At 43.2% G+C, this 15,845-nt stretch overlaps 1 protein-coding gene across 30 annotated transcripts in view; it reads left to right on the top strand.

Annotated features, from left to right (window-relative positions):
- ADGRL3 (adhesion G protein-coupled receptor L3) overlaps positions 1-15,845 on the top strand; it is an 821,427-nt gene that overhangs the window by 663,907 nt on the left and 141,675 nt on the right. For 29 of the 30 annotated variants that reach the window (XM_073340228.2, XM_073340229.2, XM_073340198.2 and 26 more), the window contains 4 exons: positions 3,708-3,891; positions 5,838-5,960; positions 10,361-10,569; positions 11,261-11,437. In XM_073340228.2, the coding sequence (XP_073196329.1) occupies positions 3,708-3,891; positions 5,838-5,960; positions 10,361-10,569; positions 11,261-11,437 (693 nt within the window). The remainder of the gene's footprint in view (positions 1-3,707; positions 3,892-5,837; positions 5,961-10,360; positions 10,570-11,260; positions 11,438-15,845) is intronic. The other variant, XM_073340204.2, reaches the window with a different exon arrangement.

The following is a 15,845-nucleotide window of genomic DNA, read 5'->3' on the forward strand; positions in this document are numbered from 1 at the left end:
ATCTGCAAAAATTGCCTGAAAGAAAAGTCTCCCCAGTGTCTTGGTCTTTGCATTGAGTCTTCAAAGATCCAAGAGGAAGCCATCGAATGGGGAGTGGATATTATATCCCCTGATCCAAGTCCCTTGTGACATGGCTGAGCACGAAGGCAAAGAATAAATTGAACAGCATTGGAGCAAAATACACAGCCTTGCTTCACTCCATTCGAGATTTTGAACACATCAGAAGAGTCACCATTGGAGAGCACTTGCACTGTCATGGGGTCATGGAACAAATGGATGATTTGTATGAACCTTCTTGGGCAGCCCAGTTTAGGTAGAATAGACCCTCTTTGTTGACTATATCAAAAGCTGTGGTCAAGTCGATGAAAACTGCATACAGGTCCATGTTCTTCTCTAAACATTTTTCCTGGACCTGCCTTACAAGAATCATGTCCATAGTGCTACAACCTGATCTGAAACTACACTGTGCTTCTGGCAGATTCTTCTCAGATATGTTTGCAATGAGTCTGTTCAGTAGAGTACGAGCTAATATTTTCCCTGCTATACAGAGGAGAGCAAAGGCTCTGTAATTTGTGCAGTCAGCTTTGCTGCCTTTGTTTTCGAACAGTGATACAACAAGAGCATCTTTAAAGTATTCTGGCATTTCTTCCTCCTTCCAAATACTACTCAAGATGTCATGAAACACCTCAAGAAGGCCAATGGTATTTTGGGCTGTATAAGTAGGGGCATTGCCAGCAGATCGAGGGATGTGATCGTTCCCCTCTATTCGACATTGGTGGGGCCTCATCTGGAGTACTGTGTCCAGTTTTGGGCCCCACACTACAAGAAGGATGTGGAAAAATTGGAGAGAGTCCAGCGAAGGGCAACAAAAATGATTAGGGGACTGGAACACATGACTTATGAGGAGAGGCTGAGGGAACTGGGATTGTTTAGTCTGCGGAAGAGAAGAATGAGGGGGGATTTGATAGCTGCTTTCAGCTACCTGAAAGGGGATTCCAAAGAGGATGGATCTAGACTGTTCAAAGAGCGTGGATCTAGACTGTTCTCATTGGTAGCAGATGACAGAACGAGGAGTAATGGTCTCAAGTTGCAGTGGGGGAGGTTTAGGTTGGATATTAGGAAAAACTTTTTCACTAGGAGGGTAGTGAAGCACTGGAATGCGTTACCTAGGGAGGTGGTGGAATCTCCTTCCTTAGAAGTTTTTAAGGTCATGCTTCACAAAGGCCTGTCTGGGATGATTTAGTTGGGGATTGGTCCTGCTTTGAGCAGGGGGTTGGACTAGATGACCTCCTGAGGTCCCTTCCAACCCTGATATTCTATGATTCTACTTTATACGGTTCTGCTGGAATACCATCCTTTCCAGTCGGTCCACCAGAGTTCAATTGTTTGATGGCTTTCGTAATTTCTTCAACTGATGGAGGGAGGTTCAGGTCCCCTTTGGTGGGTTTCTCAGGTAACTGATCAAGGGCACTCCAATCGACCTTGAATGGCCTATTGAGTGGACTATTAAGTGTTCACCCCATCTCTGTATAATTCGCTACTTGTCTTTGATGAGGGCTGTGCCATCTGCCAACTTCAGGGGAGCTGTGCTGGATTTAGATGATCCGTAGACTGCTTTGAGAGAGTCAGAGAACATCTTTGCATCGTTCGTATCTATGTAATGCTGAATTTCTGCAACTTCTATCGGTACTGTAAAAGCTGGGTGCAGGATAATGGGGTTCTGTGAAAGGAAAATTCTGAAGTTTCAACCAGTCCTCTGCTGATGAAAGTGACCGGTGACACCAGAATGCACTATGTACCTGCAGTGGTTATTAATATAATTGCATTATCTCATTTAAAGTGTCATTAGGATGTATTGTCCTTCAAAACCCTCCTTAAAACTCTCCTTCGCCGTGAATACTACACAAAATGTGACAATAGTTAGGTAGCAGGTGTGTTGAGAGCACAGCCTATCATGCTAACCGGCAGTGTCTCATTGTTTCCTTGTACTCCCCCTTCTCTGTGTATCCGTCTGTTGTCTCTTGTCTTACGCTTATATTGTCAGCTCCTTGGGGCAGGGACTCTCTTTTTGTTCTGTTTGTAAGGCGCCCAGCAGTTTGGGGTCCTGGGCCATGATATGATAAATAAATAATAATCATAAAATCTGCTTGGTCCCCAGGCCTGGAACGTCCTGAGGTCTTTGCTTTTCCCTGGGCTTTACTGCAAGATAATCGTGTGTGGAGCAATTCACCATAGCCTTTCATCGTCTATTTTTTTTGCACCAGTGCAAAATGGATGTGAAAGGCTATAATTTTGATCAGGTAGTATTTTATCCTACCCCTGCACAGGTGGGCATGACTGCAGAAGGGGCAGGGCAGTGGTGAATCCGGCCTCTAATCCATGCGCCACATCCTTCTGATCACGTCATTTTAGTACCAGGGCTCTAGATCACTTCCTAAAAAACAGACCGTGCTCTATCTCTTTGATAAGTCATGTTTTAAACCTGGGTGGGAAAAAAGAAAAGACCCAGCAGTTACTCTGAGTGCTGAGCTCCTTGGGGCTGCAAATTGCCAAAGTCACACAGGGTTGTCCTTGCAGCACAGAATAGCAGTAGATGTGGGTTTGATGCCAGGGCTTTCAGCACATGGAAAAACATCAAAAAAGCCAACTTTATCTCAAAAGGCAAATTAGTTGCTGAGGCTGGTGCTAATTGGCAGTGGAGGTGTTTCATTATGAGGCAGGATTTTTTAGCAGCTAGTAACTAGTAACCATGAAAACACTAACCAGCAGAAGAAAACATTAGCTGTTTTTTTTCTCCCCACAAGCAGTAAATTTTGCTAACCAGTGCACTGCTGGTTCCCATTTAAAAACGTGCTAACTACACACACCTTGGGGCTAGCCATGGTTAGCAACTGAGCTGCTCTTTTTAGTCAAGTGAAATCTTCACAGTCAGTAGGGTCTGAGAACTGTAATTTATAAACCACAAGAATTGCTTGGTTTAGTTTTCAGCCTAACATGCATCCAGATTAATCCTTGGGAAGTTCACGATGGGAGTGCTCTGTTTCACTTTGCAACCTAGGGCATAATCTACGTGGCAGGAAGGATATAAGTTGTTACTACATTGAAGACTGTTTACTGAGTGGAGAGATTTGAAATGTGATGCCCTATGTAAATCTCTGACAGCATCTGCTGTGCCTTTGGATGCAGGCACACCTGAGAATTATAGGTACCATGGCCCCACTGCTTAGCTGCCTTACCATAGAGAGCAGCACAGTGGTGGTGGTGATGGTGTGTTCTTCTAGAAACAGTAGCCTTGGTATGCATTAGACGCTGTTCATGTTGGCTAAGCAGTGCAGGTTTTGCACCTTATTGGGAACAGATCTGTTTGCTGTCCTAGGTCTAATTCTTAATTCTGGATTCAGTAGACACTGTAACTACCAGCATCCTGCTTCACAAGGATGTGTGGTTTCAAATGTAGTTTCCTTTGTGTGTGTTCAGAGAAAAAAAATTCTCACTTGCTCTGAATTCAGAGCTATTGATGAGAAGAACCTTTTTGCTGACGTTCCCTGGCCAAAGGGGAAATAATGGGCAGCTCTACTGTAGATTGCCCGCAGGGGTGAGGAGATGGGACAGTTCTCTACTTACTGGGTAGGATGAATCTGTAGAGAGCTTGACAGCTCGTGCAGACTTCCTGAAGCCCTTTCTCACTCTGCTTTTCTTCTTTGCAGGCCATGGTCGAGACAGTTAATAACCTCCTGCAGCCGCAGGCTCTGAACGCATGGAGAGACCTGACCGCAAGCGACCAGCTGCGCGCAGCCACCATGTTGCTGGACACAGTGGAGGAAAGTGCCTTTGTGCTGGCCGATAACCTCCTGAAGTCGGACATTGTCAGGGAGAACACTGACAATATCCGTAAGTGACTGGAGCAACTGGAAACACCAAAGGTGGCCAGGGAGAGGAAAAGAAATGGAAACGGGCTTGGAATCCTGAGTGAAGCCCTGGTCCCATTCACGTCAATGGGGGACCAGGATTTCACCCTCTAGTTCTAATGTAGTACAGCTCACTTAGTCTGAATGAAATTCAACCTCTCTCCGTACGTGTTATGTAGATGACTCTTCCTCTCTTGTTTGAGTGTCCCTCTGTCACCAACAACTGTGGAATAGAACATGGGGGTTGAATGGTGGTGTCTGCTTCCCCTCGAGTGCAACTTTCCAAACCTTCCCTTCAGTAATGTGGATTCTTCCCTATCGCTCTTTACTAATGGTAGAATCTAGGAGTTGCCGGCACTCAGCACTTTCTCAAGATTTGGCCCTATCAGAGGATCCAGCCATGAATAAATTAGTTGCAATTTTTTGTGGGGTGTAACTGTATTGATGGTCCATAGACAAGGCTTCCCTTTTAGCCAGTAGGATTCAAAGACGTCAGTTTTGTAAGCAGTGGGAGAGCAATAGCTGGATGGACAGATTCGGCAGTGGAACCCATCGATAGTGAACTCTGGTATAGCAGGGCTCCATTGATAGTGAACTCTGGTATAGCAGGGCTCCATTGATAGTGAATTTGAGAATAGCAAGACTCCACTGATAGTGATCTCTGGTATAGCAGAGCTCCATTGATAGTGAACTCTGAGATAGCAGGGCTCCATTGATAGTAAACTTGGGTATAGCAGGGCTCCATTGATCATGAACTCTCATATAGCAGGACTCCATCGATAGTAAACTCTTATCTAGTGATTTATAGTGAAACAGAATGAAAGTTGCCGGCTGATTCAGTGCACTGCCCTGGAGAAATTACATTTTAGCAGGTACAGAACCCCTCTTGTACAGCCAAAGCCTCAAGTCCTTCCCAAACAAAACTCCCTTTATTGTTCTGAGTCATTATTTGCTAAGCTTCTGTGTTGACTGCATAACATTAAAAGACAGTCCCTAGGATCTTAGAGATTTGGCTGACTAAGGTCTGAGTAAGAACTGCAGGTTTTGACTCCTAGTTGCTCTATTCTATGGGGGTAAAATACTTTATAAACGTTTTCGCTGAGTCTACTTGTGTGTGGTTAGGTGTATTATGATTATCTATTATTTGTGTTTCACTAGTGCCTACAGGCCGGGGCCCACTGTGGTATATGTACAAACATATAACAAAGAGACAGACCCTGCCCTAAAGAGCATGGACTACATTTTTTCAAAAGAGCCTAAAGGAGTTAGGCACACAACTCCCATTGCATTTCAGCGGAACTTGGACACTTACATTCCTCTCTTTTGGAAATCACAGCCATAATCTACATCTGTTATATCAGTGAGGGAACCAGCTTACAAGGCTATGATCCTTGATCTTACTTAATACAAATATATTCAGTTGAATTCAAGTTTTTGTCTTTATTTAGCTGACGGTTGGTTTTAATTAAAAAACAAGTGAGATGGAAAGTGCCAGGCCTCCTGCAATGCTCACGTAAAATGAGAACAGCCTTTCTTTTCATTTCTTTGAATGCAGATGCCGAGTGTCGATAAAATCTACAGAACGTACCAAGAGACAGTGGCAAACTACCAACACTTTCAGATTTTCATGTTAATTGTTGTCTTTTATATTCTTGGGTACTTGTTTGCTTGTTTACATTAACTGGTTGTCTTTGTCTACTACAGAGACTACATTTTATTTGCTATTTTAAAATTATGTTTAAACCTTCTTCAGGGCAAAAATAAGTAGAAGTCCAAAGCAGAGTCTAGCATGAAACACTGTACATGGATTCTAGTGTTTGCATTTTATTTGGAAAACAGTTTTGTAACTTAGCTGTATATAATTATTTTTAAATTGTGATTTTTTTCTCTGTTTTACAATTCAGTAGCTCACTTCTCTCTTGCTAACAGAACTGGAAGTTGCAAGGCTAAGCACCGATGGGAATTTGGAAGACCTGAAATTTCCACAGAACTTGGGCCACGGAAGCGCCATCCAGCTGTCGGCAAATACATTGAAACAAAATGGTCGAAATGGTGGGTGCTGAATTATGAGTCCTTTCACATCTTTTGATTTGGGTCACCACTTGGTTACCTTTAAAAGTAGCCTGTAAAGGGTGAATAAGTAATGAATAACTCTTATAAGCATGTTGCAGACATGAGCTGTAGAAGTTGTCGTCGTTATAAGAACATCTGCTGAAGGTATTATAGATAGTTATAATTTCAGTAAAAGGTGTTATTGATGATGATGATTGCAGTAGCACCTAGGAGCCCTAGTCATGGACCAGGACCCCGTGGTGCTAGGCACTGTACAAACCAGTTCTAAAAGACAGTCCCTGCTCCAAAGAGTTTGTAGTGTAAGTAGAGCTACAACAATCTCTTTGGCATAGCAAACTCTGCATTTGTACAGTCCCTGGTCCGTGACTAGGACTTTAGGCATTCTGATAATACAGATAAATCAACTAAACTCGCAACAGTGAGAAGTAACCTATTCGCCTGTTGGATTCTATAACAAGTGATTAACTGTTCATTACAATATCTATTAAGCATTTGTTAACTCTGTATAAACCCTTAATGAATGTACCCTTGATATAAAGTGTGACCTTAACTTATTTCGCTGATGTGCACATTTTTAAATCCCCCTTCTCTCCTGACTCGTTCTTGTTAATATCCGAGGAAGGCAAATAACCTACAAAGCCAGATGCAATTTTTCTGAGGGTACATTCACACAGCAAGCAGCAGCAAGTCTCAGACCCCAGGTCTACAAACTCCGGCTTGTGAGGCTCATACCATAGGCGCTAAAAATAACTGTGTAGACACTCAGGCAAGAGCTTGGGCGTTAAGCCCACCCCTTGCCCTAGCCTACAGACCCTGAGCCGGAACAGCTACAATGGCTATTTTTAACACTGTAGCACTCGAGTCTGTAGACCAAGGCTCTGAGAATCGCTGCTGTGGTCTGCTCCCTGCCATATAGATATTTCCTTAGTGGCCAGCCAGGCCTTACCAGATTGCCAGAGACTCAACGCTACATCTATGTGTTTGAATTGCAAACCGAGATCTAGTGATTCATTCTGCAGCCCTCAGATTTGTTTCCTCTGCTTAGAAACAATGCAGGCAAACCCTGTGCAGCAGCAGAAACAGGAGTGGCTCTTGTAGAAAACCGACCAGGCCAAGTCTAGTAGCATTGCACTTGTGTGGGTATATTGATAGTCAGTCGCTTGGAGTTCTTTCATAAGGTGCCTTGTAAATCTTGCTTTAGTGCAAATGGATTAATGTTATAATAGTAACTACATTTTCTTCCCGACTCTGTGATGTCCTAATACCTTACAGATCTTTTCTGTTACTTTGATTGGAGCTTCTCTAATAGTCAGTTTTCTTTCTTTCTTTCTTTCTTTCTTTCTTTCTTTCTTTCTTTCTTTCTTTTTTTTTTTTTTTTTTTACTTTTGAGCATCTATAAACCTGTTGTGCACCAGACATATTTAATATTAATGAACTGTCCCATGCCCTTGACTGCATGCTAAATCAGCTGATTGGAAATCTCTTTTACTGCCAAGTGACTGTCAATCTTTGGAAGTGTCCAGGGTCTGTAAATGTGCACTGGTTTCGTAAATCATGCTGCAGGTGAGCCAATGGGGAATGATGCCGCGCCTCAGTGGTAGTTAGCATCTGTTGCCTATGGTGAGAAACTTACATAGAAAAACTGTTTTGAAGTACTGCACTGTACAAACATTTGAAAGATGGCGGGGGAATGGGGGAAAGGGAAGCCCAGTAAATGATAACAACATGAAAAGCCAACACACCAAAAAGAAATGATTAAAAGTTATGAATCTAAATCCTCAGTGTCTCTATCTCTAAAGCTTATGAGCCTCTTGATATGCTATAAATTAAAGATGATGTTAGATGGGAACTGTCTTTAAGCTGCCAAGTTGTTCATTTCTACTTCAGTAATTTGAGCAGAAGCATTTGTTGATCTATCTGTATAGATCCATCGTAACCCAAACCTTGAAGTGCCAGGCTCTGTTTGTACTATAGGGCTTGACAAATTTCTGTTTATGAGATCCATTAAAGTAAATACTCTGCTCATTTATTTTATTGTTCTGTAATGAGCATGTATTCTGTGGGGGTTGCTTTTAAACATTAGCCTGCATGTGTGTTTGTAAATGTTATAGTACTTTAATCATTGCAAAATAAGCAAAATATAAAGCAGTAGGATAATATAAAGCTAGGTAACCGAGGTTAAACTATTAAGAATCCTGAAGACTCTGAGTCTTGGTCTTGCAGAGATCAGTGGGAGTTTTGCCACTTTGATGGCATCTAGATTATCTCCGAAATTGTAGGATTAAAAGAGAATATTTAATCGGGTGAAATCCTGGGCCTGATGAAGTCAATGGCCGAACTTCAGTGGACTTCAGCAGGGCTAGTATTTCACCATGTGTGAGTGGACTTTAGAACTCTGTAGGGAAAGAGAAACTCTTTATAAAAGCTTTGGAAGACAGAGGAGAAATCCGCATTACATGCTACTAAGCCTGGTGACCAGAATAGACTTGCACTCAGATGTTACAGCCCAGGACTGTGAGAACATTTTATATTCTTTCAGAAGACCAGATTTGCTCTTTAAACTACTTGGCAATTTTTCCCCCGGCAGACAGGAGTAGCTCCGAAAAGGCAAAATGGCACTGTGCTTTCCTGTTGCGAAGACAGTGATAACTGTTGAGAAGGGTAGTTGATACCACCAGCTGGTTTACCGTGTGGCAGATATATCAGAATTTTGTCTGCGATTGTTAGCTCCACTTTGGAAGTGGTAACAAAGGGATTCACCAAAGGGCTAGATCCTTATCTGCCGTCGATCAATATAGTCCTGCTGTTGTCAGTGGAACTGCCTCAGTTTACCCCAGCTGAGGATCTGGCCTAAAGCTATGAAATACATTTGGAACCAGTAATATCTCTCTCTCATGTTTAGGCACTTCTGTTCATCCTGAAGTCTCCCCAGAGCACAGGACATTGGAAAAATAACTAGACAATTAATATAGAAGGGGCATTTCAATTTTTGTAAAGTTTATTTTAGTTACAATAAATAATCTTCAAATAAGATCACCATATTATATTGCCATTTCAGGGCTACCTATCTTCTCCTCTGGCACAATCAGGTGCAAATACCTCATTGTCATTACTGCATGGCCTAGAGGACAGATCACTGGATGGGGGCATAGGGCACCTGGATTTTATTCTTGGCTCTTCCCGACCTTTAAAATGGGAATAATGATACTGACTTGCTTTGTGAAGTGCTTTGAGATCTACTGGTGAAAAATGCGGTATAAGTGCTGAGGAGTATTGCCCCACTGGGGAATTTTCCCTCAAGTCTTCAATCAGACTTTGTTCTCCATGGCAATTGTCATCCTCATGTTATTAGGTCATTGTGATAGTCTGCCTCGAAATCACGCAAGCTGGGAAATGTACCGTCGTGACGGCCCAATCCAGGAGTGGAGGGACTTTTTTGTTTTTAATAATACTAATAATCATAAAGGAAAATTAACTCACTGCCGTCTTATTTTAGGGTCTGTGCAATGATGGGGAAAAAAAGCAATAAAGTATATCGCTTTAGTTAGGAACCAATTTGCTGGTAGTGTGGGTTTTAGGCAACATCCCTAGCAATGGAATTATATGGAAAGGGAGAAAACCTGGTTGAAAAATGTATTTAGTGATAACAAACATTTCACAATTGTTTCTATTGTTTCTTTTTTCTCTTTTGTTGCTGATGGTTTATGGATAATTTCTGACCCGCTCCCCACCCCCCTTCTCCCTCACCCCACAGTCTTGAATGGAAATAGTGTTAGGTTGCTCCCTGTGGCTTAGCTTGTCACTTTACAGTGTGTCCCAAGGATGGGAGTGGCACTGCCCAAGGAGCAGAGCAGACAGCAAAGGGTCATTTGTAGACACCCAACTCCTCCCTGCTCCTCCCTGCTCTGAGAGGAGTAAGCTACTTCACCTCTTTTCCATGGAGCAGGTTATTCCCGCGTGTGCCAGAAGCTGGAGTCCCTTCCAGTTCCCCATCTCCCTTCACCTTCTTCCTGCCCACTTGCTCACAGAGAGGAGTATCGAATAAGCAGCTCTCCCCACCCTTGGACAACTTGATGGGCCACATGGAGTTCAGGTATTTGCAGTGACAGTGGAAGCTGAGTTTTCTGCGCCAGGCCTCAATGCTTTTAACTCCTGACTTTTTGTTGCATTCACAGAGCGAGCCAATGATGCATTATCCCTTTAGCAACGTAGGCTGGACCGTTCCCAAAGTGCACACAGCTCTTTGTTTCGGCAGAGCAGACAAGAGGGAGGAAGTCATAGCTAACAGAACATTTTGCTTGGAAGGGACAGTTGTTATCTCTTAACACAACTTTTGGGCTGGACTGGTCTGATCTCTAACTCCTCTCTGCACTTTGTAGGTGAAATCAGGGTGGCTTTTGTGCTGTATAACAACCTGGGTCACTATCTCTCCACGGAGAACGCCAGCATGAAGTTGGGAACAGAGGCCATGTCAACCAATCACTCTGTCATAGTCAACTCCCCCGTCATTACAGCAGCAATAAACAAAGAGTTCAGCAATAAGGTTTATCTAGCTGATCCTGTGGTGTTTACAGTCAAGCACATCAAGGTACTGGAGCGCGGGGGCATCTGGAAACCACAAATTTAAAGAGGTTTTAATTTTATTTCTGAAGCTAACACAGAAAAAGTTCTCAAGTTTGGGCACCTCAAGCACTCAGTAGCCTTGGATTAAATTTTGAGTTATGTGTTTGTCACTTTGTATCTAATGTTTTATAAATAATGTCTCTTTTACATTGTCCTAATCAGGGTCTCTATTATGTAGAAGCCCCATCATTCAATTGCTAATGCATGCCATTCCATAATTAAAAGTTACCAATATATTAAAATAGTCCAAAATATTATTTTATCCTGGTGGCAGGGGATATTAGAGGTAACAGGATTTCAGTGAAAGAGGACAGTGAGCCCTCCATTAGCCAAGTACTGTAATTTCAAAAGTTGATTGCTTAAAGCAATTAATTTCTCTGCTCTGCAATGCAAATGAAGCAATCTGGTTCTGAAGAGTTGAATTTAGTCTGTGGTTGAAATTAATCAAGAACAAAGAACTAAGTTGGCAGAACAAAGAGAGCAGCAACAATCTAACTTTCTCCGGCATGTGCAATACTTGACATATAAACCGTTGCTGATTGTTTATATGAAATTAAAGGGTAAGAGTTACAGAGTGACTCTGGGGAAAGAGAGTGCATTTAGAAGTCTCAGAAGCCATTAGAATTTTTATTGCATTTATTCATTTCTTTCTGCAGCAGTCAGAAGAAATTTTCAACCCTAACTGTTCATTCTGGAACTACTCAAAACACACGATGACAGGGTATTGGTCAAAGCAAGGGTGTCGGCTTCTGACCACAAACAAGACACACACTACATGTTCCTGTAATCACCTCACCAACTTTGCAGTCTTGATGGCACATGTGGAAGTCAAGGTAAGCACTGCTCATCCCTGGGCTGCATGATTAATACAATATTGCTTTGTTGCTGGGAAGAGATAAACATGCGGTGAGGTTGCTGTCTGAAGGCGATTCCAATCATAGAACATGTAACTCTGCCCAAGTTGTTTGTGTGTCACTCCTATTAACTTCAGCGGGAGCTGAGCACGAGTATCCCATGGCTGTGGCTGGCCCATAGTGTGACCAGCTGCCAAATGAGATGAAGAACAGGGAGCGATGAACTTCAAAAGGCTGGTTGTGGATGCTGCATCCAAACCCATGATGACAGAGAGCTCGATGCTGCATCTTTGCTCATGTGGGGTCTGACTGTGCTCTGGAGGCCCAGCTTGGCAGTGTGGCTGGTGGGGAATAGCAGGAGGGATCTGCCTTGCTGGGGCTTTCTGCCTCTCTAGATCCCTGTGATGCTGACAGAGCTCTTTTGGGGCTGTGGCTTACTGCCCCCTGTGCAGCCAGTCAGCACCTCTGGCCAGTGCATGGGGGCAGAACTATGCCTCTCTCCCTTCCCCAATGGCAGCCTGGGTGCTCCTGTAAGTCACTGCTTGGAATTCAGCCTGGCTCTGTTTCAGGCTGCGCAAGGAAGGAGAAGTTCCTTACACCTTCCTTGCCACATGGCACACTCCTGTTAGGGCCAAGTGGTCCATGGTTAGCCCCATTGACTTCAGTGGCATCACTTGCTTTGAGCCAGATGGTGTAACCCTTACTCACTCCAAAAGGACTTTTACTCACGTGAATCATCCCGTTGATGATGGTAGAACTACCTGTGTCTGTAACTGCTTCTCAGTGTGCTCACGGCTTGTAAGGTGGAGACGTCCGCTTCGGTTTGATGCACACACAGGCGAAAGGTTGAGTTGGTTCTTATATTATCTGAACAGGTTTGCCCATCTGTACTGGACTAGGTGTGCTATTTCTAACATTGTAGCTGAGATTGTAAAACAAGTTATTAGCCCAGTTTCAATTATTATTCTTTAAAAGGGAGTACCTCATGATAGTCTCTCTCTCTAGGGATAAGTGAATCATGGTTCAAAGATCGTTTTAGTGAAAAATCCAGTTTTTGTCTTTGTTTTGCTTCTTGTGACTAAACATTTGCTCACACTTTTTTTTAAAAGCATACATTCTGCAAGCTGTAGGCTGGCCAATGATGCATTTAGTAGGTCTTTATTAAACAATTCAGCTTCATTTTCAAGTCCACTACAGTGCATGTGCCGTAGCTACTTCTCACAACAGGTCTATTGAGCCACCAGCCCATAGTGATAATGTTATGATCGAATAGCACTGGTTCCTCTGACACTGAATACTGTCCAAGTGACTAATGGATCCGGTATGTTGCCAATGTAATGTAAGAATCATAATGACTGCATTGACATTGTATTGGGTCTGAAGGAGTTTGTCACATCAAGCAATCACACTGGACGTTGTTCTTTTTTTTCCCCAATGGTGGTATCTTTTATGTTAACTACTCATTGCAGTGCTATTTTGTATTGAGCATATTAGGCCCTGTTTCTGCAATTAGATGTATAGGGAGTCCCATCAGCTTCAGTGGAGCTCTGCATGGATGCAGGGTTCTGTCCACACAGGTCCAATTGCAGGGCTAGGGCTCTGTTTTGCATTCAGCATCCTCCATACAAACTCTATCAAGAGAGTCCGATAGAACAGTTCAGAGCTGCTGCCGTAACTACGGAGATGTAACCGCATATGCTCTTATGGTATCCCAGGAACTTCTGAATATTTTTCCAACATTACTCCTTTGTCTGCTCTCGTTTTTATGATTTTTCTAAAGAGAATTTAAAAGCACTGACTTCCAATATGCATTAAGGCTCTCTTATGAATGACAAAAGCCATGCAAAATTGAAAAAAGGGACCTGCAGCTCTTTTAACACTCATGTAGCACACTTGTTGTGACAGAGTGCAACTGGGCAGAACTGGATAGGTTGAGGATAAAGGGGGAGAGTGTGCTGCCAGATACATGGATAAAGTGCCCATTGGCTTCCATGGGACTTGCTGCCATGCAATGAAGAGCAGAATTTGGCTTTACATGACTTCAGTGACTGCCTGGGATTGGCCAGCTAAAGACAAATCGAAGGTCTGATTTTAGCCTGAAGAATGGGAATATTCAATGCAAATGTTTAACAGAAGAACACAGTTCTGCTGATCAAGTTTAGTTTTTTGTAGAGGGTCTGGAATTGTTTGGATTTACCAAAAGAATGTGTGTTTGTCTGGTTGTCACCTGTCCGGAGATGATAAATATGCCATGTCATAGAGGTGAGAGGTCATGTCTGGGAAATGTGGATAACTTGGATGGGGATCTGGACAGCAGCTAACAGCTTGGAACAAAATTAGGAGTTTGAGAGGGGAAAAGCATTTTAGACTTTTTCTGCCCCTTGACATGGTGTTGCTAAGTGCAGAGTCCAGCCCTATTCCTAATAAAGATGTCAGTGAAGTGGTTATTGTATGGTACATATCTGACCCCAAATAAGTCAACTAACAAAGGGATGGGTTCTGAGGACTTTGTTCAGTTTTCACTCAGTCTTTACTAGGGCAGCTCTCACTGAATAACCATAAGGGCGAAAGAAAAACAGAGTAAGGCCCTCAGGAGCTGGAAAAGTATACCAGGCATAAAAGGAAAATGAATCCTACTAGAGTTTAATTGAGGAAGAAGGATGCCTCAGTGATTAAGGCACTAGTATGGGACCATGAGACCGGAGTTCAGGTCCTTGCTCTGCACAGACTTCCCATGTGGCCAAGGGCAAATCCCTTCCCCACTCTGTCTCTCCATTCCTCATCTGTAACTCGGGGATCATTACCTCACAGGGGTGTTATGAGGGTAAATACATTAAAGGGGCTCAGATACCCCAATAATGGGGCCATATAAGTATAATGGAGTCTTAGATAATAATACCTGAATATCTTATGTAGAGCTTTTCTTCACTAGATCTCAGACTGCTCTATAAAGGAGATCTGTAGCATTATCAACATGTTGCAGACGGGGAAGCTGAAGCACAGAGAGTGGAAGTGATTTGCCCAAACTCACCCAGCGGCCAAGTTGGGAATAGAATCCAGATCTCCTGAGTTCCAGTCCAGTGCCCTATCCACTAGGCAGCACTGATTCACATCATGTTAGTCTCTCTTGTATGTTAACTAGTCTGTTTTCATGGCTGTAGAGTCTTGTTCATTTTTTATTTGGCTACTGCCAAAACACCGCTGCTGCCATGGTAAAGTCAGCTCTATTTTGTTGACTCTAACCTAGAAGGGCAGCTTGCTGGCCTCTCTCTGCTTCATAGATCATTACAGTCTAAGTTTAGCCTGCAGTGTGAAAGGGAATTGGTCTGATGGCTTCACGTGATTCCAGAGAAGCAAGCCCAATGCATTAAATAGGATTCAGGATAAAATACAAGGGAGCGTTTGGTGCAGAATAATTTTGTGGGCAACGCATAACTTTTCAGAACATGTGAATCAGAAGGGAATGCCAGATTCCATCTGGCTACCCTGTGCCTTTAAGGCACAGCCTCTAGCAAGGGAGCAGTACGGAGCATTGCCTCGGGGCAGCAGAATGTTCACAGGCAGCACGCACACTGCTGCTAGTACCCTTGTATGCAGCTTACTCCCCATACTCTGACCCAGAACACTAGGGAGACATGTGACTCCCTTTCCCCACTGCATGCGCTCAGGGTAATAGGAAGAGTGAGATCCCAGGTCTCCTGGAAGCACAGAGATTCAGCCTGGTCCTTATGGAGGAAAGCTAGGGTTGGCAGGTGTTATGTTCATGGCACACACACAGAAAAGTTAGATTAAAAATAAAATGCACTTGCTGGAAGGTTGCAGTGTAACACTGCTTCATTTCTTAGAATTTAGAATGTTAACACACAAGAACCCTAAACCAGAGAGAGACAATGCAGGCTGCTCCCTAAAAACCAAAAGAGACAAGTCACTCCACCTTACTCTAGGCTGGCCTTTGACAAACTGACTCCTCTGATTCCACACTTCCCTGGAGAGCCTCCTACCCGGCAAGCAGGACCAGGAAACTCCTTAGGATTTGAATTAGCAGCTTATAATTTTTATAGTTTTCAGTATACCATCAACAACTCCTTATATCCTCACCTGGCTACCTGAAATATCCTACCTAATGATAGAGAATACAACATATCATGGGGAACAGACACCTGAGCCCCTCTTCTTAGTTTAAAGTTGACAGAACTATGATTTGACAAATGTCACTTCTGGCCATGAATTAGCTCCCTCCTTAGTAAGATGGTAATGCTGTGTGTTCCTCTAAAGGAGAATTCTGCAGACATTCCCTGAGTTATGGGCTGTGCTTTAATTATTAGCATACTGGGGTGGGGGAGAGGTAGGGCCTCTGATTTATTCAGCAAATGATTGATAGCCTTCT

The sequence above is a fragment of the Lepidochelys kempii genome, chromosome 4, assembly GCF_965140285.1.
Source record: "Lepidochelys kempii isolate rLepKem1 chromosome 4, rLepKem1.hap1, whole genome shotgun sequence".
Classification (NCBI taxonomy): Eukaryota; Metazoa; Chordata; order Testudines; family Cheloniidae; genus Lepidochelys; species Lepidochelys kempii.